This window comes from Pezoporus wallicus, unplaced genomic scaffold, assembly GCF_028554395.1.
Source record: "Pezoporus wallicus isolate ANWC-B61680 ecotype Strahan unplaced genomic scaffold, APGP_CSIRO_Pwel_v1 contig_2132, whole genome shotgun sequence".
Taxonomy (NCBI): domain Eukaryota; kingdom Metazoa; phylum Chordata; class Aves; order Psittaciformes; family Psittacidae; genus Pezoporus; species Pezoporus wallicus.
The window spans coordinates 2,460,734-2,483,453 of record NW_026637551.1 but is presented as its reverse complement, the minus strand read 5'-3'; the positions used below and the strand labels follow the sequence as shown (position 1 = coordinate 2,483,453).

Sequence of the window (22,720 nt, the reverse complement as noted above, 5' to 3'; positions counted from 1 at the left end):
TATCAAATTCTACTATGTTAAATGGAATCTCACTCTACAATGCCCTGAGGTGTGAGACTTCAACGGCTTCTTAAAGGACAGCTTTTGTTACAGTCTACAAAAGTCACACACATGAAAAACTACTTGTTAGTACTTCCAGTCTGTGAATGGCTCACAAAGACATACTGTTTTTATATTTATTTTCATTTTCACATTTGATAACAAAACAAACAAATGCACAGTACTTTACATTCAATTATATTTTGTTTTAATTGAACTTTATTTGTAGTGTTGACTGAGACAAACTCAGAAATCACACTTCAGTGAAATATCTGCCAAGTACACCTTTGGAGTGCTTTGAAATTCTGTAATCTTGGTAGTCCTTCTACTGAAACTGCCTCCCATGCACAGAAACTGGACCTGAAACTTCCACTCTTCTTCAAATTTTTCCTTAAACTTTCACTCAATATGCTCTTAATTTCATAGAATCCCACTGCCTTGCCCCAGGTTATCATTTGTTTTCTGATATTCATTGAAGTCCATTTTAAAACATGAAGTCTGGGATATAATATTTTTCTATACTACCAGTGGCTATTAAACATCATTTGTGCAAATGGATTTGTGAAGGAATCTTCTGATAGAAGGTTATTTTGATTTGTTATTTCTTAAACCAAGGCATTTAAAAAGGCACAGTTGAGTTCCAATTAAGTTGCACCATCATAAAAATGAAAGGTTTAGATATGGTGGCTACTTAACTAGAAAAGAGGCCTTAAATTGAAGAGTTCATGCAGAAACATCTTTATAATTTTCAAAACCTGTCCTGACACACTGGTATGTCTGATTAACTGAAAAGAAAAGAAATCAGTGTAACAGTTTGAAGGTGCTGGAGTAGCACAGAGATTTTACAAACTGCGTACATATTTTCCTGCTTTCAAGGAATGTTCTATTTAGAAAATTGAAGGCCTGAATCTAGAAACTCAAAGGCAGTAATTACTGATAAAGAACAGTATTTATTAATAAATAGAAGAGGGAAGTAAATGAAAGTATCTCACTAACTTGTTGAGAATGACACCTTGAAACATAACCTTCAAAAATGTTCACTATCCTATGACATGAAGTCCCTAACCTGATACCTGCAGAATTACTGAAAGCAGTATTTACGGATAGCCATGAAAACCAATGCCATACAATTACTTTTCACTTCACTCAAACTCAAACTGCAGTAACAATTTGCTTGCTGAATTTCATTCTTAAAAAGCAAAACACAGTAAATTAAATAAAAAGCTCACTGATTGCAGCAGAAAAACACGTATGTTTTCTGTAAAATCAGATCTGCAATATGAAATTAAACAGAAAAACAAGATTCACATTAATGATAGCAACTGACAAATTACACTGTTCTTAATTTGTTTTCTCTCTCAAGATCCTGTGTTTAGGAGACCCCTATTTTGCATGGGGAGAAGCTCTGTAAGATATCTACAGCCAGCATGAAGCCTAAGAAGATGACATTGTCTTCTTTGCTCTTTTTTTACCTTCTCTTTATTTTGGGTAAAAAAGGCTGGAGGAATTTCTTTGCATGTCTCTTAGGACAAAGTATTGAAATTCAGGGTGTGATACCCATTCACCCAGTGGCTTACTGCTTCCTCCACAAGTATGTGTGAACAAATAGAAGCAGAGGCAAAAAATTCAAAATGCTTATGAAGCTTGCCACTGCAATTTTCTAAGGGACTTGTGACTTACGACTGGGACTCTATGCAGTAACAATTACCTTTAAAGAACTGATTTTTAACCATCATTCAATTAAAGTTAGTACAATGACTGTGTATAAAACATACAAGAAATAATTAGTGTGGATGGTTCTTAATTTAAAGGATGTTAAACAGCTTGTAGACATCTGCTAGCAAGCTGAAATGGGTCATTCAAAATTTATCTAACTAAATTAAGGGGAAAAAATGTTTCTCCTCCCGGGTTGGCATGTCACAAGATAACTAAACCGACTTAGTAGGCTTGCCTGGGAATCCTTAGCTGTCAGTGGTGAATATGCAAAGGGCCAGCAAATTAAATCAACCTGCCAAACTGTCAATTTCAAGCCTCATGACTGCATGAAAATAGCATCACTGGAAGAAATCAAGCATTGCCTTCTTTTGGGTATCCTGGCACCTACTCAAATACTCATGCAGTTGTGGCTAATTTTGCATGCAAATTTCAGTCAATAAGCTCAGAACAAGACCTCCCAAGATATTTCAAAGGATCTGACAGTATTTTTTTTGAATACCAAATCAACAGTAGTTGAAATTCAATCTCCATTTGCTAGTGCTTTACATATGCACAGTGTCCCCTCTACAGGGCTAAGTTAATGAGAGCTGTACCTGCTTTCACTCACATCCTCCCAGCTGTCCTTACTGAAGTTCTCAAATACATTACTCATAACCTTGATGGACTGTTTGAGAAAAGCTCCATGATGTCCCAAAGAGCTCTTTTTCTTGGCTGTTTTTAATTTAACCTTGGCGCCTGTTATCTTGCAATTACATTGCCCAAAGGTTGCCACTGCTTTGGCTTCATCCAGTAAATACTTCAGCTCCTGTACTTGACTCAGCAAATCTTCATTTTCATTTCTCAACCTGCTAGCTTCTGCCCCTTGCCCCTTCAAAGAGGCAATTTCTTTTTCCTGTGCATCAGTCACTAACTGAAGTTCTGCTTTGTCTTTTCTTATTTTACAAATCCTCTTAAATAGTGTTTCCAGCTCATTTTCTCTCGTGTCTGCATCTTCCTTTTGCACTTTTAAAGATGCTTCCAAATAATTTTTCTCCTTCAATAAGTCTTCATTTACTTCTTTCTGTTTCTTTAATTCCCCTTCAGTAGCTTTGAATCTTCTTTCTAGTTGTTGTACCTAACAAAAGCAATGATAGCATTCAGAACATTTCATCCTATCCAGCAGAAAAAAAAGTGTTTCAAATATATTTATTATATGACAATAATATTACATTAAGCACGAGGACAAAAGCAATCTGTAGTCTCTAATTTAAAAATAATTCTAACATAGTGCAGATGAAAGCATTTTAGTTGCAATAATACAGCTGTTGAACAAAGGGCAGATGGTAAAAGAAGTTAAAATTCCAGGCAAAGTGACACAGAAGTTTAAGTATGCTAATGAACCTTTCTGATGCATCTTGAGCTCATTACTGATTTGGTTATACATACTAATTGAATTTTAAAAAACATTTTCAGAAGGAAAACTATTTTCAAATACAGACAATTTTGCACTAGCTATCTAAATCCCTGCCTTGGCAGGGGGGTTGGATTAAATGATTTCCAGAGTATTTTCCAATTCTAACAGTTCTCTGATTCTGTGTAAATCAACAAGTTCTTTCAAGTGCTGTAAATACACAAATGAAATATTATTTTGATCTTCCAAAGAAACCCAAACAAATCTTAGCAAAAAATATCAGAAGCTCATCACCTAAAAAATATGAAGGCTGAAATGCATTTTCTACTCACAGAAAGGGAAAATCTATCCTATTTCAATGAAGCCACTTTACAAGCTTCTTATACATAGTTCCAAAGAAGTGTATTCAACCTATACATATGATATATATGCTTTGTAACAGCTTTTGAGGTTTACATATATTCAAGGCCACTAACAATAAACTGTTTTTCAGTGTTCATCTGGAATATTTGCTTACAGTTACAACCAAACCCCACAATTTCCAGAAATAAGGGGCAATTTTAATTATAGCAGATACCAAACCAAACTTCTAGTCTTTGAGATTTCTCCAGAAGCTTGCAAACTGCATCCTGGGTAGTAAAGAGTATTTTTCAAGGAGGTATGGTAGAACGCACATGGCCAACTTCAACCTTTTGCACTCACTAGCACTTAAAGTCATGTACGACAGCCGGAAGGAAACAAACAATGAATAGTTTCTACACCTATCCCTGAGGTACCATCATAACTCTGTATATCCATAGAGATAAAAATTATGGAGTACCTGGCAAATAAAATTATAGTTCTGAAATGTAGATGATAAGCAAGCATAAACTATGTGACATTTCAGATGGTAGCATTCCTATTATTTCAATTACTCACTCAACCTTAAGATAAATGAATGTGAGCACTTCCTATTCTGTGTTTTATTATTTGAACATGATGTTTGTCATTCAGTAATAACGAGATGACAGCCTTCATTGCCTGGCCATATGGTAAGTGTTACAAGTATATGCAATCACATCATCTGCTGTAAATTACCACACTTCCTACAAGTTAATTCACAAATAAAAAATAAATAGACTATACCTGAACTGACATTCAAAGTTATAGATTTCTGTTTATTCAATTTAAGCATGCTTTTAAAGATTTATAAGTAATTAAATAAATATTGTTTTGCAAAATGACAAACAAAAGGCATGATACTGTTTGAAGGATGTCTTTTCTTTGCAGCAAACAAAACATATGGTAAAATACAAGGGAGCCCTCTTAAGTGAACACCTGTTAACATACTAAACTACTTGTGTATATTACAAATATAAATACAAATAGCAACTAGTTAAGAACATCTTGTTTCTCTATGAGGTAAAACATGTAGAATGTTGAGCAGTAAAGATTAAATACTCATCATATTTCCTAAGCCAAAGAATACTAAATGCATACAGTATTATCTTGTGAAAAGAGTGATAAACCCACATATGTAGAAAATATTTGCATATGCAGTGTTGTGCTAAAATTTAAATATAACAAAAGCTGGATTTATCACTATTATGCATCGATTTCGTTCTGTACCAAGAGCTCTATGGAGATAACCACCTGATAACGTACAAAGTTATATACTCAGCAAAAGAAATGAACTTTAAAGTGGTAAAATGCTAAGCATATGTTACCTCCAATTTAGAAAATTTATTACTTTTTAACATTACACCTCTAAACATTCTTTTCATTTTCTCTGACATTAACCATGTTTATCTTACATGGTAAGTTCACAGTGAGTTCATTAGAATCCACTTTTGACACAATTTTGGAAATTTGTATTTTTTTGAATTAGGAAAGGAAATTATGACCTAAATTAACGAGTACTGACTTTTACATATATGATTCTTATATTAGAATCTAGATCTGTTTTCTGGGGTTGGTGTCTTACCTTCTGTAACATTTGATGTGAAACTTCTTTCATATTCTTCTTTGCAGTACTGTTCTTGACCTCATCATCTTCACTAAGTTTGAAAAGTGGCTCTACAAGAAAGTAATAATAATTGTCTATCGGAAAATACGTAATTGTGACACCTAATATTTCACTAAAAAATACCTAGAGATTTTAAGGAAATGCATTCTTTACTTCCGCAATTATTTATAATGTCGTCTATTTTCTTGGCAGTCAGTCTTTGGTCAGTTTCTGAAAAGTGACCTCTTTTCAAAGTGTTCTGTCACATAATTATAAATCTTTGTAGCATCACAGTATGTTTTTTTACAGAGTACAAGCTTTTCAAAGGTACAATAGATCTGCAGGTTAAAAATGCTGTACTTTCATTCCAATTTTTATCCCTTTATAGACTATTCTCTCTATGCCTTAAAAGCAGAATTCATTGCCTTTTTATCTACACAGTCACTACCAGTTCTGTTCTCTAGGTCTTGTCCCCTGCTAGGAGGATCAGAGTGATTGGTGAACAAAGCAAATAGTAACAGAATTAGGACGGATGAAAACTTTAAATCCCCTTTTTTTGTTAAGTGAAAGATCATGTACTTTACCAGACGAATCACACAAATCATTCTATTTTAATACTGTGAATTCATAACAATTAGAAATTGATACAACTAATGAGAAAGAGACTGACTCTGACATATTGCTCTCGGAGACAGCCAATAAGTTAAAATTCGATCTATTAAAACAGAAGAATGCTAAGGAAAAGTTTAGAAGTACAAACAGGTATAGTAAATCAAAATAAAATGCATTCTGTTTAGATCTGCACCAAGAGCTCAACTCTTGTAAATTGCCCACTGCTCACAGAAATGAGCAATTACACACCTCAGGACTTTTTCTTGGAATATGAAATAACATGTTAAAGAACAAAAAATTCCTCCAACACTGTAAACCCACAATATTCACATTTCTTTTCTTACCCTTCTTGCCTCAATTAACATAAAGAATTAATCATAGTAGACAAATATCTGTGCTACTTGGTGGAGGGCTGCTTTAGAAGTATCATTTCAAACTACAAGCAGACACTGCAGGTCACTTAAAAACTTTTGATTTATAAACAAAACAAGTGTAGAAGAAAACCGTGTTACTCTCTGTAGATTCACAATCCTCTTGATATAAACAGTGACTAACAAGTTTGTTAGAGTGAATTAGACCTTTCTTTTGTCTTTGGAACATGTCATGGCCAATTAATACTTCTGTATTCATGAAATAAATAGAACACTATTCTAAAGATAATAAAAGCTGAAAAAGGTAAAACTATGCATCTGGGGAATATGTACCTTTACCTTGATATTAATATGGTAGTTCCCATGCTATTTCAGACTATAGTCCCCCAGCACAGTGGTACTGCATACATTTACAACATTCTTTAAGTAACACACAAAGATAATATGACATGCTTTTCATCTTTTTCTAAATATTCACTCATTTGAATGTCTGCTATAACTTTTATATCAGCATTTACTGCACCTCACTGAAAAGAAAAAAGATTTCCCATATTCCAAGTAACTGATCAAAGCACACAAGGTGTTGTTTATTATGTGAATATACCAAAATACGATTTAATACTCTATAAATAAACATATTATGTGCTGAAAATAAAGAAAACTACTGTAAAATAGATACAAAAGACAGTATATGTTCAGTATTATCACAGAAATCACAAGCAACATAAATGAAAGAAAATCCAAAGGTCACTGATGAATAACCCTTTCTACTGAGCAGAAAACAGATGGCCTGTTCAGTCCCCTTTTCTCCTCCTCCCTTCTAATTGGTATATAATTGTTCACAGGAATTGGTTAAGGAGGCAATAAAACACCACTGTCTATAACTGTCTGTCTGCCTAGGACAGCAGAAAGATTCATCATATTACTCAGGAAGATGTATGTTTTACCCATCTACACTCTACTGCAGGAAGAAATCCTAAGTTTTCCCTCAAGGAATAGATCCAAAAGTCGTAAATGCCACTATCTTCAGTCATCAAATTATCGTGGTCTTACAGAAGTATACTTAGGTCCCACTGGGAAAACATAGTTAACTGCCAGCTTTAGAATGTAACAATTCCTAATTAATAGTCACCAAATCTGATGATAATGGTGCCAAAATAGCCCTTGAACTATGATATTACAGTTCACGATTAATATTTGCAGAAAGCCTTCTTACACAGAGAAAAAAACATCAGTTGTAAAAAGCAACCCCAGAGCTATGCATTAGTTGCTCATAGAGTACCTACATGAACCACCAAAAGAATGCCATTTTTGCCTCCGGTATGTACCAGGTGAAGGATTCCCTGACAGACAGAAGATGCCATAGTGCAGAAAGCCACAGTGTTACTGAGTTTTTGCTCCCAAAGTTGTGCTAATTCTAAAACAGCCAGCGGGAAAATCCAGGGTGAAGACCATTAAGAAGAGAATGCCATTCTCACACACAGGCTGGGAAATTGGTAGATTCGTAAGTCGTATAATGAAAGAAGTCTTCAAACTGCCTCCATGAAGAAATAGGGGGCCAACAGTTAGGTTTCTTCTAAGGCAGCACTTGCTTTTCTGGATTGGATTAGATGGATCCACTTTCCTGCTTTTGGAGAAAATGGCATGAGTTCCTGACAACACATTGTTTACATTCATACATAAATAATGACATGGATAGCATGAATATAGAATTTGGATTTGATAACTACTAGAAAATAATTATTTGATTGCTTGGGCAACCGAAGTAGAATGGAAAGAAACTGGGAATGGCAGAAGCAGAATTTTCTCTTCCTCTGACCTTCATCTTTGACCAGCATGGTTTGAAAAATGATACAGAAGAACAACAAAGCTAACCAGTACTTCCTCCTGACAAACACTACTGATATCTAATCAAGCAAGAGGATAGAGCCTATCTTTTTTCATAGAGGGAAGCTAAGCCACTTTTTTTCAGAATTTATCCCTTGATGTCAGAATGCCTAATGAACAGACACCTGCTTAGGTGAAAGTGAATTCCAACATCATTGATAAGCTGAGTAAATTCATGTCAGGTTTACTTTTAGAAAAGAAAACATAGTAACACTGTGAACAAAATGTACTTAGACCCTATCAAGTTTGAACCTCAGCAAATTACAAATAACAGAACTGACTTTTATTTGGGAAAAAGAAGGCATTTAATACTCATTTTAGGGCAGAGGATGTACACACTTTCTTAGCACATGAGCAAGGATTGCTCACATGTGCTCATTTACGCTCAAATATCATCATTCAGCTTCAGTTGTTATGGTGCAGTCTTCTAGAAGATGGCAACCAATTGATAAAAGTGTCCACTACATGGCAATATTTGAAGATTTGCAAGGGCAACAACAAAGAAATTACTTTTTATAGCTTAGGTGAGCAAGTATTTTTTACACTTCAATTGGCAAAAGTTTGGAAACAGCTGGAATCAGCTCAGTCTCGTGCTAATGAAAGTGTTACTTAATACTTACCTTTGGACTTGATTTTGAATCTTACAAAAAATTCCTATCCTTTTAAATGATTCTTATAACAACAAATACTGGAAAAGGCAAATAAAATTTGCCTAACACATTTCACTACGAGTTTAACCCTTTTTCTCAGTCCCAGTATAGCAACAACTAATCATCACTGGCAATGATCAGAGGGCTGGAGAGCCTCTCCTTTGAAGACAGGCTGAGAGAGTTGGGCATGTTCAGTGTGGAGAAGAGAATGCTCCAGGGAAGCCTTAGGGCAGCTTCCACTGAGGGGGCTTCCCAAAGGGGCCCAGAAGAAATCTGGAGAGGGACATCTGACAAAGGCCTGTAGTCACAGGACAAGGGGGGATGGTTTTAAACTGACAAGAGGGTAGGTTTAGATTAGAAGTTAGGAAGAAATTCTTCACTATGAGGGTGGTGAGACATTGGAACAGGTGCCTAGAGAAGCTGTGGATGGTCTATCCCTGGCAGTGTTCAAGGCCAGTTTAGACGTGACTTTGAGCAACTTGGTCTAGTGGAAGGTGTCCCTGTCTGTGGCATGGGGGTTGGAACCAGATGATCTTTAAGCTCCCTTCCAACCCAAACTGTTCTGTGATTCTATGATCATATCAATAACCAATCTAGAAGTGTGTATCTACCCACGAGCTTTTGAAGGAGGACATGCTTTAATCTGAAAAGATAATGAAAAAAGAAGGAATAAAAGACTAATTAAAGCACTAAACATGTCAAGAACTTGCAGTTCCAGGGATCTGACTGCTTTTTGGAAATGTGGTTACTGCTTAGCACGCCCTCAACACCTCACCGGTGGTTACCTTTCCACTTATGTCTGTGCGAAGACTGACTAAATTGGCAAAAGCAAAGAAATTATTTTTAAAGTCAGTATTTGAAACCTTCACTAGGTTTCTATCTGAAGCTGTGAATGTAACACACAAAAAGTAATATGAAAGAAAACAGTAACTTTCAGTTTTCAGCAACTGGGTATTTCCACTAAGTTTTATAGATAACTATAAACCAAACTCAAAATAAAGGGAAAAAAAACCCCCACATTTTCATTCAAGTGGCCAATATTATCACATCCCTCCCTGCCAAAGCAAAGCAAAGCAAAACCAAACCAAACCAAATCCCAGCAGAAAACTGGGATAAACAATGGTAAGATTTTATTGCCAAGAACATTCAAAGTACTTCTTCCAGTTTTCTACTCCCTTCCTTTATACTATATTGTGCATAAAGAATTCACCACAGATGTGACACACAGCTGGACTGTAACTATGCATTCTTGAATACTTCTCCCATACCATTCAGGAACAGCAAATAATACAGAGAATCAGAGAAGGGATGGAGAGGCAGTGGTAATATACTGCCTATCTGACTGACGAAGACCCATCTACATAGAACCACCAACTATTGTAAAGATATAAAAGAAGATATTGATGAACGAGTCTTATAACAGTTCCATCATTTTGATTCACTTTCAAATTCACATAATTTTTGAGACAAGTATGAAAAGAGAAGTCTGAATGAGCATGAAATTTCTGTATCACTGAGTATCAATACTTCTGTATCACTGAATTTCAGTACTTCAAAAACCATTTCAGATTCTGAAGAAATCTTCATGAACAAGATTTAGATTTTATATATATATCTATAAACACATACATAGATCCTTTAAACATAATTAATTTTATATATAGTATATATAAACAAGTTGCAAACATGTATTACGTGCTAAGTTGTTATTGATTTAATAGGCATGTGGGGAACTTTAGGTTAATAATACTTTGAAATAAGAACATACATGGCCTTATGCATACAAAACACACATTCAAGAGAAAGATATTTCTAACAGGCTACATACACAAATATGATAGTCTACATATTTTTTACCGTAAACATATTTAAACTCCTGTATTGTGAACTTACCCACAGATTGGTGTACTTTCATCTGGTCCAATTCTTTTTCAAGATTCAGTCTACAAAACAGGAAATAAAAAACTAAGAACTACATAACAATCACAAAGACACCACTAAAACCATTAAAAAAAATTCAATCAAAAACATATCAATATATTAGTGAGGAAAAAGTTGTTAAGACCCAGGAATTGGTTCTAACTTGATGTTACTTGGCATACTTTAAACATAAGCAGGTGTATTATTGGTTGGAACATACACTGAGAATTTTCAGCGAGTCTCTTTTAGGTAAGGAAATGCCTGAGATGAAAAGGAAACCAGTAGGAGGTGGATTCCTGTTGAGAGGGGAATAAGTACTCAGTCTCAGGGGAAACTACCAGCCAACCTTGTGCAGATGTATCATACCATTCTTCTTTTTTTCTGTGAGTGTCTGAGAAACTTACTAAGAAAATCTCTCCTCCCCTTTTCCAGCCCTGATCAACTACTATAATACCACTACAGTTTATTCTGTAATATCAATCAGCTAAGGTCTGTACACCAAAATACCTGAATTACTGTTTTGCATTTTATTAAAATTACATACAAATAAAAGCTGCCAGGATATCAGTGATAGAGATTCAAAGCCAAATTGGGAGATGCTAGAATTAAAGACATTAATTTAAATGGTTCATTTATGTTTTCTGACAATCTTTAATTATATAGTTGCACTCTATTTTAGAAATAAGATATGCACTGATTTTAGCCTAGGATCCAATAGCACCTAGAACAGAGGACAGGCATTTGATATGCAGACTTTGCTTAAAATATAACCTCATATTCTATAAAAATACACATTATTCTAGCTCTGTTCTGAAGGTTGCATTGCTAATTTCCTCACAGCTATTTCTGCTGTACTCTACATAGCAGCACCTAACTGCTTTACAAGAAATGTATGTTTTACAGATTCCCTCTGAGCTAAGGTACAAATAATATCTGCTAACTTAAGAAAGTTTAAAAATAAAATGTATTTTAAAACACATTATATGTTTAATGCATCTCTGACTCAGCTGTAACACATCAACTACAAAGAAAATGAGAAACATGGAAAGTAACTTTCTTTGCATGACACATAAGACTCCAGGATCACTCAGCTGCCTTCACAGGTTGACCTTCATTGACCTTCTTTCATCCTCCATGTTCAGTCATCATCAATTTCTGTAACACAGCCTAGAGCGGCCTTTACCTCCACACCGTTTTAACTCCTCATAGCACATTCACTTTTTCCACCAAACAGCAAAATCCTTCCTTGAAAAAACATTCTCTGTTTATGTAACTAAAGACTATTCAACATTACATGCTTATTGAACCTTTATCTTCTGAATATGTTATTTGTCAACTTCAAAAACATTTGAATAATCATACTGCCTCTCTACACATAAAGTGACAAGCATACAATGATAATTGTACAAGATTTTGAAGAGAGTTAACTTTTATATAAAGAGTTTTTTAGGGTGATGAAAGATGTGTAGAAGTAAATAAATTATAGGAAATAGGTAAAGGGGTAGGTTTATAGTCTGAACATCCGAAGCACTTCCAAATAAATTGTGAAATGGTCTCCAACTGAAGTTATGCTGTATCTAAGCTGGAAATATTTCAGCAAAGCCTAACAAGAAATTATAATGTGTAATACAAGATCCAACCCATACTAGTCAATGACTGGCTTACATGAATGCTAGAAATGCCCCACTGGGTTAGACCCATGCTGGGTTCATCAGCAGTGCTCTGTCTCCACCAGAGGCAAAAGCAGATGCTACTCAGAACAGAGTGCAAGCCCAACAGTTGACACTGACTGATCCAAATTTCCCATTTTGAAAGTGGCATGTAAGCACTACTCCTTGTTTCCTCGGCTTTAACTGGTTCCCTTTTGCTAAAACGACCTTTCCTCCAATCCCGTAGGAATTTAGACTCTTTCATGTGGAGCCTTGTAAAAGGCAATTCAGAAATACAGATCAGGTTACTGTTACCACTTAGTTAATGTCACCCTTCTGCAATTTCATCAGGCTAATGATGCAGGATTTCCTTTTACAGGAGCATTAGTGCTGCTTTCCCAACAAAACTGTGTTGATCCATGCTCAGTGCATTTTTTTGTGTGTGTGTTTGTTTTCTTTTTTTTTCCTCTCTCTCCCTCCTTTTCCTGATGACAAACTTCCCAAGAATGGGAAGATATTAACAACTTATCTACTTGACATTATAACTGCTGTACACTTATTTCAAACAGATCAAACATCTTTGATCTATCTGCTATAAAGAATGAATGAGTTGTTGGCATCTTCTTAACCATCTTCACCATGATGCAAAGACAGATGCAAAGATTCACTGAGCTGTTCTTGTAAACCTGGTATACCTTTTTACACTGTTACCATTCAGCAAAACTACAAATTTCCTAACTAGCTTCCTTTTCACTTAAGTTATGAAAAATTTTACTATCACAGCTAAAGCTTCTTTGAAAACAACTCTCCTGGGGCTTTTTTTAGCCTTCTCAACTTTTCACTTGCATTTGTCCTGCCATTGTTTATTGGCCTACATGTTTGCACCAATGCAAGTTTAAGTTCTAAACGCTGACTTTTTCTGGCTGTGAGGGCCACAAAAACAAATTTCCCACTGAGTCCTCACAGAGAGGTTTTAAAGAGCATTTTTGGGTGGGACCTAATTTTTTGGTTGTTTTTTTCTGGTTGTTTTTTTTTTTGTGAGGTGTGTGTGTTGTTTCAGGGTTTTAGTTAATGGTTTTTTTTAATTTAATTTCTTAAATAGCAGCATATTTCAGATGGGTTTCAGCTACACTACCTTTCTTATCTGTCTCCAACTGTTCATAGGCTTTCTGTAATGCTTGTTCTAGTGTTTGGGGTGTTGGAAGTTTTTTTTGTTGCTTCATTTTTAAGTGTTTCTCTTCCTGGAAAGTGAATATCCCCAGTCCAATTGATTTGGTTCACTCTCTTCTGCTACTACGTAAATCTAATAGTAATTAATAATAAGAAACCCCCAAAATAATAATAATTAAAAAAAAAGGCAAACATCACATGAACCCATCTTCACAAAGGATGAAAGACAGTGAAATACAGCCCTCACCTCTTTTTTGAGGAAAGATACATAGGAATTCAACCTGGAAATCGTGTCCGGCCACTGAATGGACAAGAAGGTGATTGGAAACAGCTAGCATGGATTTACTAAGCAAAAATCTTGCTTTGCCAATCTGACTCCCTCTGTAAGGAGATGACTGGCTGTAAAATAAAGGGAGAGAAGCCAGCGGTGTATACCTTGAATTTGGCAAAGCATTTGAGATGGTTTCCCATTGACAAATAGTTAAGATCTGAACTGAAAAGTAGGAAAGGTGGCTGGAAAATTGGCTGGACTGTTAAGGCTCAAAGGGTTATGATCTGTAGAGTGGAGGTACCTGACAGCTAGCAATCAAAAGCATCTCTCATTGATCCATATGACAATCAGCATGGTTTAATGTATTCATTAACAACCTCAAAGATAGGCTAGAGTGCCTCTCAGCAGGTTTACAGAGGAGAGCAACTGATACGCTCACTAGAGAGCTGGATCGCTGTTCAGAGGGACCTCACAGGCAGAAAAAATGGGCTGATAAGAACTTCATAAAATTCACCAAAGTCCTGCCAGAGTAACCTCTCACAACAGGACATTCTAGAAGACCATCTGGCTAGAGAGCAGCTTTGCAGAAAAAGTGAGGTCCTTAAGAGCAACAAGTGGAGCTTAAGGTAGTGACATGTCTTTGTGGCAAAGGCTAACACAGTCGCTGTATAGGCATGAGTATAGACAGTTGCTTTACAAAATTGATTCTATTCAGCATTTCTACATATGTGGCTATGTCTTGTTTCAGGCTCCTCCAAGAAAGACACAGACTGACCAGATTAAGGCTAGTAAAGGAGTACCACGATGGGCACATGTTTTAGGATGACAGGGTGAAAGATGTGGGTTTATTCAGCCCCATAAGAAGGGAAGACTTTATTGCTGTCTACCTAATGCAAGGGCGTTACAAAAGAGTGACTTTTCCAGAGTGCAGTGGGTGGTATGAGTGCCAATAGACACAAGTGAGAATCTATGCACCACACTTCAACTAGATATAATAAGAAGTTGCTCATTAGGCTGGTCAGGCCCTGAACAGTTGCCCAGAAAGGTTCTGAAATCTCTATCCTTGGTCTCCAATCTCCTCCATCCTTTGTTAAAACGTGAAAAGATCCTAACAAAGTTTCCTAAACTGCCATTGCTTTAAGCAGCAGGTTGGATAAGAAAGCTTCCAGAGGTTCCTGCCAAGCTGCACAGTTCAGTGCTTCTCATCGCATTGAGGTAAACATTAGAATCATAGAATAGTCAGGGTTGGAAAGGACCTTAAGATCATCTAGTTCCAACACCCCTGCCATGGGCAGGGACACCTCACACTAAACCATCTCACCCAAGGCTTCATCCGACCTGGCCTTGAACACTGCCAGGGATGGAACATTCACAACCTCCCTGGGCAACCCATTCCAGTGCCTCACCACCCTCACAGGAAAGAATTTCCTTCTTATATCCAATCTAAACTTCCCCTGTTTCAGTTTTAACCCGTTACCCCTTGTCCTGTCACTACAGTCCCTAATGAAGAGTCCCTCTCTAGCACCTCTATAGCCCCCTTTCAGATACTGGAAGGCTGCTATGAGGTCTCCATGCAGCCTTCTCTTCTCCAGGCTGAACAGCACCAACTTTCTCAGCCCGTCTGCGTATGGGAGATGCTCCAGTCACTGATCATCCTCGTGGCCCTCCTACGGACTTTTTCCAACAGTCCCACGTCCTTTTTATGTTGAGGACACCAGAACTGCACACAATACTCCAGGTGAAGTCTCAGAAGAGCAGAGTGGAGGGGCAGGATCACCTCCTTCGACCTGCTGGTCACGCTCCTTTTGATGCAGCCCAGGATATGGTTGGCTTTCTGGGCTGTGAGTGCACACTGAAGCCGGCCCATGTTCATTTTCTCATCAACCAACACCCCCAAGTCCTTCTCCGCTTTTGCGGCTTTTTATAAAGACTATGTGCAGTCAAATGTTTTTTTACTATCACTGATACGTACTTTTATATTTCAAGGCAAAAAAAAAACCAAAGAAACAAACAGCAAAAATTGCAATGTGAACTACATGCAGAAGCCAGTAGCTCTTTCTTTTCTGGTTGCTCCCATCTCAACAGTAAAATGTGCTCTGACACATTTAATAGTTTCAACATGCTACTTTAGATAGAACTTGTAAAAAAAAAATCCCACCTATACATAATTTACATATGTGTATAAAATATATGCATCTAGTTCAGAGCTCTAGAAGTCACCATGAAAGTACTGTAGCCTGCATATTTTGTTACAAGAGTGCAGCTCAACAAAAAGGAGGAAAGTTCGTAATGTGGTCTTATTGAAGACTGTTTTAATGGAGTTATTTGAAGAGACTGTGTGATGGGTACTTTCTCCAAGAACAAATGTACATGTTCCATTGGGAGACGTATTAAAGAAGGGTCAAGTAAGAACTTTCTACAGAGCAAGAAGGGACTCCAAGGAATTCTAGGTAACTGAAGAAATCACAGAAAACTGCTGAAGTATGATGCAACAGTGGAAGAAATCACTCAACCACTCACATCATAGTGGCGAAAAGCAATGGTGGGGGGCGACATTTCCATTCCAGCCTTTCATTTACACCATTATCTCCCTCAGTGTCAAGATAGAGGTGCCAGCCTAATAGGTAAGAACTCATTTATCGTTATGAAATGCTACCTCTCTTTCAAAAGTATTTTAAGTGGGTCTGAGGATAAACATGTATGTGTTTTTTGCCCCAAAGTGGACTGCCTTGAACAAACTACATCTGCCCCACCACTCCTGAAAGATCCATCTTCAATTCTTTTACAAGCAGATTAGGTACTTGAAGAGAACTGCAATCCCGTTGCACAGATTCTGGTGGAATGAGATGCTTCCTTTTCTTAGAGTGAAAGAAAGATTGCCTATACAATCCTTCAACTCAAAGGATCAAAAATAAGCTCTGTGTGTGGTAATGCAGAATACCTACTGGAACTAGAGAGTCAGAACAGCAGCGTCAAAGTTCAGATACTGTGCAGAGTTTCCAACACTATTTTAGTAGACAAAGCTAATACCTGCTGTAATTATCTTAAGCATACACTTCACTGAATTTACTGCATTGGTTTTTGCATCATTCAGTTTCAACACACCAAACAATGGAACAAAGAAGTGTGCCAGGTTTTGATCCTAACTGAAAGAGGATTTCTCTGTGCGTTGAAAAAACAGCGTTTGATTTAGCAAGTGCTGAGCAAAGGGCATCGTGTTTATGTCATCTGAAAAGATCCAAGACAAAAACTGAAATTGAGAGATAGAATCTTTTAAGAATTTTCTGTAGTGCAAAGTGTTTCTAGCTGATGGTAGTCTTGAGGCATGGATGTTGAAAATCTTGGAACATTAGCACTTAATCCATCTTTTGACAGTAGAAATGCTGGGAGTTTAAGAAAATTTAAGAGTAGGCAATTTTTAAGATTATTTTAGATGTCTTATGTTAATCTCCATGTAACTGTGTTTCTAGCAAATTCTTTTAGGACTGCTCCACAAATCTCACATTTTACAATAATGCACAATTACAGGCTTGATTTAAAAAGAAAAGAAAAAACCCAAAAGCATGGGTTAAACTTTTTCTTTCTATCCTCCTATCTATCTATCTATCTATCTATCTATCTATCTATCTATCTATCTATCTATCTATCTATCCATCTTTTCTCCTGATATATCCAATAGTTACTAAACAAACCAAAAGAAATTGTAAGTTCACACTGCAGATTAGGTTAATTACCTTTCCAATTTCAGATTATAATACTGAGTGCAAAGGTATTTGAGCACAACTCTCTTCCCAGTAGGTAAATTTAGCAATGAGTGTATTTAGGAACTGCAGAAGAACAAATCTGCAAAAATTTTGAAATAGTCATGTCTGTAAAGCAGTAACATAGAACATGGAGGATACTTTCAGTTTACCCTTTTATACGTCTCCTAACAACAATAAATCAGTTGACAAGCAGGGTGTTTTCTAGTTCTCTTTTCCATACTATGTATGGTTTGGCTTGAGCTGGCAAATTATATAGCATGTGAAATTTCTAACCCATAATTTTTCAAGGAAAAATTACTTTCTGCATTTTTAAAATCAAAATTTTAAAATTCTATGGTTCTGTTTAAGTTTGTGTGCTGTTTCAGCCAGCACCTCATAAACACAATCTCACTATTATATCTATTACACAGTTAAACATCAACATTCTAAGCATTTTACAAGAAACAGATTTTAAACTCCATTTGTACAGAGAAGAGCTAGAAACTGAAGTTCATTTAGTGATGATACCCCTGTACAAAAGGAGGAATATGATGTGTGGAGGTACTAAAGTCCTTCTAAGCAAACCATATGCAACATTAATAAAAGAAAAAAACAAACCAGTGAGGAATGAATAAGGAGAAACTATGAAGGTTAAAGGCTGATGAACCAGAAGGATAAAAAAAAAGAGAAAGAAAAGGCCTATGGAAAAACCTGACTCAGGCAACTGAAGTGATCAAAGTTTTAAGCTGAATAAATACAGCAATGCAGAACTCAAAAGAAAGTCTATGGTAATCAGAACAGGAAAACAAAACTATTAGAATCATAGAATTATAGAATAGTTAGGGTTGGAAAGGACCTTAAGATCATCCAGTTCCAATCCCCCTCCCATGGGCAGGGACACCATATGCTACATCATATCACCCAAGGCCTTGTCCAACCTGGTCTTGAACACTGCCAGGGATGGAGCATTCACAACCTCCCTGGGCAACCTATTCCAGTGCCTCACCACCCTAACAGGAAAGAATTTCCTTCTTATATCCAACCTGAAGTTCCCCTGTTTCAGTTTTAACCCGTTACCCCTTGTTCTATTCATTACAGTCTCTAATGAAGAGTCCCTCTCCAGCATCCCTATAGGCCCCCTTCGGATACTGGAAGGCTGCTATGAGGTCTCCATGCAGCCTTCTCTTCTCCAGGCTGAACAGCACCAACTTTCTCAGCCCATCTTCGTATGGGAGGTGCTCCAGTCACTGATCATCCTCATGGCCCTCCTACGGATTTGTTCCAACAGTTCCATGTCCTTTTTATGTTGAGGACACCAGAACTGCACACAATACTCCAGGTGAGGTCTCACAAGAGCAGAGTAGAGGGGCAGGATCACCTCCTTTGACCTGCTGGTCACGCTCCTTTTGATGCAGCCCAGGTTAGGGTTGGCTTTCTGGGCTGCAAGCGCACACTGAAGCTGGCCCATGTTCATTTTCTCATCAACCAACCCCCTCAAGTCCTTCTCCTCAGGGCTGCTCTGAATCTCTTCTCTGCCCAACCTGTAGCTGTGCCTGGGATTCCTCCGAACCAGGTGTAGGACCTTGCACTTTTTTTTCTTTGGAAAGAAAGCTTTGCTCTGTAGACATAAAGAAGATAGGCCTTTGAATAATAATTCAAGAATGAACGAGGGATTTGAATGCAACGGAAATATGCAGGTCAAGAGGAAAGACAAACAAACCTGAGTGTGGTATAAACTGATCATTTCCAGCTCATGATAAAATTAGATCTTCGAGCCTTTTCTCCTGACAAAGCCAAAGGCTACCGCTGCATTTTACAGTCTTTGTCACATTCATGTTGTGTATTCATACTATTATTTAATTCAACTTCTTAAAAGGGAAGTTCCTAGGATACAATTTAAAACAATAGAGACACCAGACACCTTTATGCAAATGTTTATCATATTCTATGAAATTTTCTGACAAGTTACACAGTCTTTTATATTGATATGTGGATTAGGTGAAACCTTACAGAATTCTGTACATAAGCTCTTAACCATTAATAAATTAATGAAAATAAAAATAAAACCTAACTAAATTTTAATGTGTTTTAAAAGCATAAAAAACTTAAGAATTTTCTGTGAAAATTTGCATAAAACATCTCCTTGCTGTATACATAAATAACCTTAAGCAAAGGACGAGGACGTTCATCATTAGCAATATCTACCAGCAACCCGAATGAAAAGAAAACAAGTAACCACTCAGTTAAAACTAAGTTTCATTAATCTCAAAGTCTAAACAGTATCTGCAATGGTAATGCTAACACAGTGAGCCACTTTAAAAGCTTGCAATGTTGAAACTCCAACTAGCATTTGGCCAGTATCTAGATGTATTCTTCACACAGGTTCACTTCAGTCAATTTGGTTTGGTTTTTTTTTAAGCCAAAAAAGGTATAAACTATTTTCAAAACATGGCAAACAACCCTATTCTGATGGCACTGGGAAAGTCTTTTCAGTTCTGCTTGGTTTATAGTTAAGGTTTCTAAAGACGACTGTGTAACTGGAAAATGTACCCTGAAAGTTTACAGTAACACCCTAACAAACTTGCTGATAATCAAGGTTACACGTCTATGAGTGACTTACATGACTGCTATTTCCAATTTTAAGCCAAATACACTAATCCCACATCCATTAAATAAACTGAAAATCTTATTTGAAATACATATTCGGCTCCCACACACACTTTTCTGCTAAGGACCATTTTTTAAAGAGGGAACAAAAAAGACTGGCTTTGCAATGTGCTTGACAGTAGTAAAACTGGTGGACTGAAAAAGCTCCAGAATTTATTATTTCTTCCAGAGAAAAATGTCTTGCTCTTATTTATACTCAAAAGTTGCATTTTCTAACAGCTTTGCTAGGTTCAAATGACAGCCCTTCAAACAGCAGAAAAGTGACTTAAAGCCATACAAAGCCTACTGGTGTACTGCTTTTAACCTTCATGAAAACCTGAAATTGCCTCATGGCCTTGAGCTTTCTACACAGAGAGGTTATGCTGATTCCATCTGGTACATTTTTACACTGTTTCTTTAGTAATACTTTCCTAACAATAAGCATTTTCTTATCTGGTTCCAAAACAAGTCAAAACCAAAAGAGACCTGCTGACAGTATTACTTACTCCCAAATACGTTTAAAGTTTACTCTGTTGACAAGAAACAGTCCAGGACAGCAGCGGTTTTAGGTACTCTAGATTACATAGGCAGAGTACAACTTCCAACTTTCTCCCAGCTAATGAGAAGCCACTGAGTCCTCAAATTAACAGAAATCAGCACCCTAAATAAGCAGGAATCTACTGGCACTTCTTAGAATACTTTCACTAAATTCCAGTATGGCAGGTCAGAAGTAGAATTATGTCTGTTTATGCATCCCAAGAACAAGGTTTGTTTGCTATGAATAACTTCATGAAAGTCATTCATTCTTGTAACGTATATATATATATATATATATATGAAAGGTACCAACAGGAGCAGGAGAGCCTGCAATATTCTGGTTTATGGACCAGTGCTTCAGATCTATCCTCCAACTACAACTGCCATAGTCTCACTCACCAGCATTAAAACAAGGATAGTAAGAAATCAAAAGAGATTAAATTGATACAGCCTATAGTTTATGCTGGTATTGTATACATTTTTTAAGGTACTGACACTGACCCACAATTATAGTATCTACGCTTTCCAGTATCATACAATGTTCTGAGTGCTATTTTATTTGCAATATAATAATTTTTGATTACTTTTCCATTATTTAGCTATTTTTGTAATACTCACCCACTTGGAATATACAAAGAGGTAACATACTAAAAACATTGCTACAGAATCAGTTTTGCCAAAGGAATTACTTCTGATTTCTTTTAGATTATAGCTAGGCATCAGCAAGAAATTCTCTGTAACATTTGCTTAGTTATCAAGTTACTAGAATAGGCAAAATGCTCATACCATCTGCATATAAGCAGGACTTCTGCAAAATATACCTTCTTGCTAGAACAAATTTCCTAGTACTCATCATTTTTAATTGTCAGCAGTTCTAAAGATACCATCAGGAGCCCTCACACAGCTCCAGATCTGAGGTACATATATACATGTGCACTTGGGTCTCAATGCATTAAAAAAAAAAGGTAATTTAGAAAGATAGTCTGAACTATAGCATAAACTTTCTCTCTGCACTTATGAGTTCAAAGGACTTCTTTCGTCAACAGCTGCCGACACTAGGTTAACCCATTGCCAGAGGACTCTAGTTAGTCCTCTAGCAAACCACTGCCTCCTGAGTCATACATATCTCATAAGTCAGCCACTGCTCATCCGCAGCTTTCAGCATTCATAGGTAGGGCAAGCAGGAGACTCCTACACTCCTCTGCATACAGATAAAATGAATTAAGAGAGTAAACTTATTGCAGTCTGATATAAACATACAAACAAACAATAAGTCTTTTTTTTTTTTTTTTTCATTTGTCCTGGGAATTTTATCTGGAAAATAAAGCCAAGCTGAGAATCTCATTTCTAATAGAGCTGAATACTTAAGAAGAAATAACCCACTGTGGAAACCGACTCCTTCCCAAGGATTACATATTGTAAGACTGCAGCAGGATGACTCTTTGGAGAAATAAACAGAACCAACCACAATCTCCAAACGCATACTGTTTGTTGCTGGTGTGGACAGATATCAGGGGGCTAGTCCAGGAGCTGCTGCAGTCAGGGAAGCCTTCTTGTGAGTCCAAGAGATTAATTGTTGCCTTTTCAAATGTTTCCCTCCAAGTCATGGGAGATTATTAAAGACCAGAAAGCCAAATTAAGAAGAAACTTAGACAGAAAAAGACTGCTAAACAAGTTTTTCATGCTCTTTATCAGGGTCCTTAAAAAGGGTCAGTAGTGTTGCTTATTAAAGTAACCAAAATAAGTGCCAAGGAATTTTTTCTTATTCAAAGCTTAAGCCAAATAGTCTATTAATCCTTGCAAGGAAAACAGGACAGCAGGAGTTGTTTTCTTCCCCTCAGAAAAGAAAGAAGCTTTAGGAGAAAGGCAACACAGCAGAAAGACCTGATAGAAAGGTTTTCCAGGTAAGCAAAACTGAACTGTACTTTCTGTTCACAAGTCTTCAAAATGATAAAAATACTACTCTGTAACACCAGAATAAAGTGTACATGCACAATATACATACTTTTGTAAAAAGCCCATGAAGAAAACATAGGAAGAGACTGTCATAAATTAGGATGGAGAGTCTGCCATGTTATAACATAAACCCTGATTTTAATTTTCTATTACTTAAAAATTGTTCAGAGTCATGAGAA

At 36.6% G+C, this 22,720-nt stretch overlaps 1 protein-coding gene across 3 annotated transcripts in view; it reads right to left on the bottom strand.

The window, feature by feature from the left end:
- Positions 1-22,720, bottom strand: part of CNTLN (centlein) — a 190,209-nt gene that overhangs the window by 60,795 nt on the left and 106,694 nt on the right. For all 3 annotated transcript variants that reach the window (XM_057406298.1, XM_057406299.1, XM_057406300.1), the window contains 3 exons: positions 10,543-10,592; positions 5,109-5,200; positions 2,349-2,869 (listed from right to left, as the gene is read on the bottom strand). In XM_057406298.1, coding sequence (XP_057262281.1) covers positions 2,349-2,869; positions 5,109-5,200; positions 10,543-10,592 — 663 coding nt within the window. The remainder of the gene's footprint in view (positions 1-2,348; positions 2,870-5,108; positions 5,201-10,542; positions 10,593-22,720) is intronic.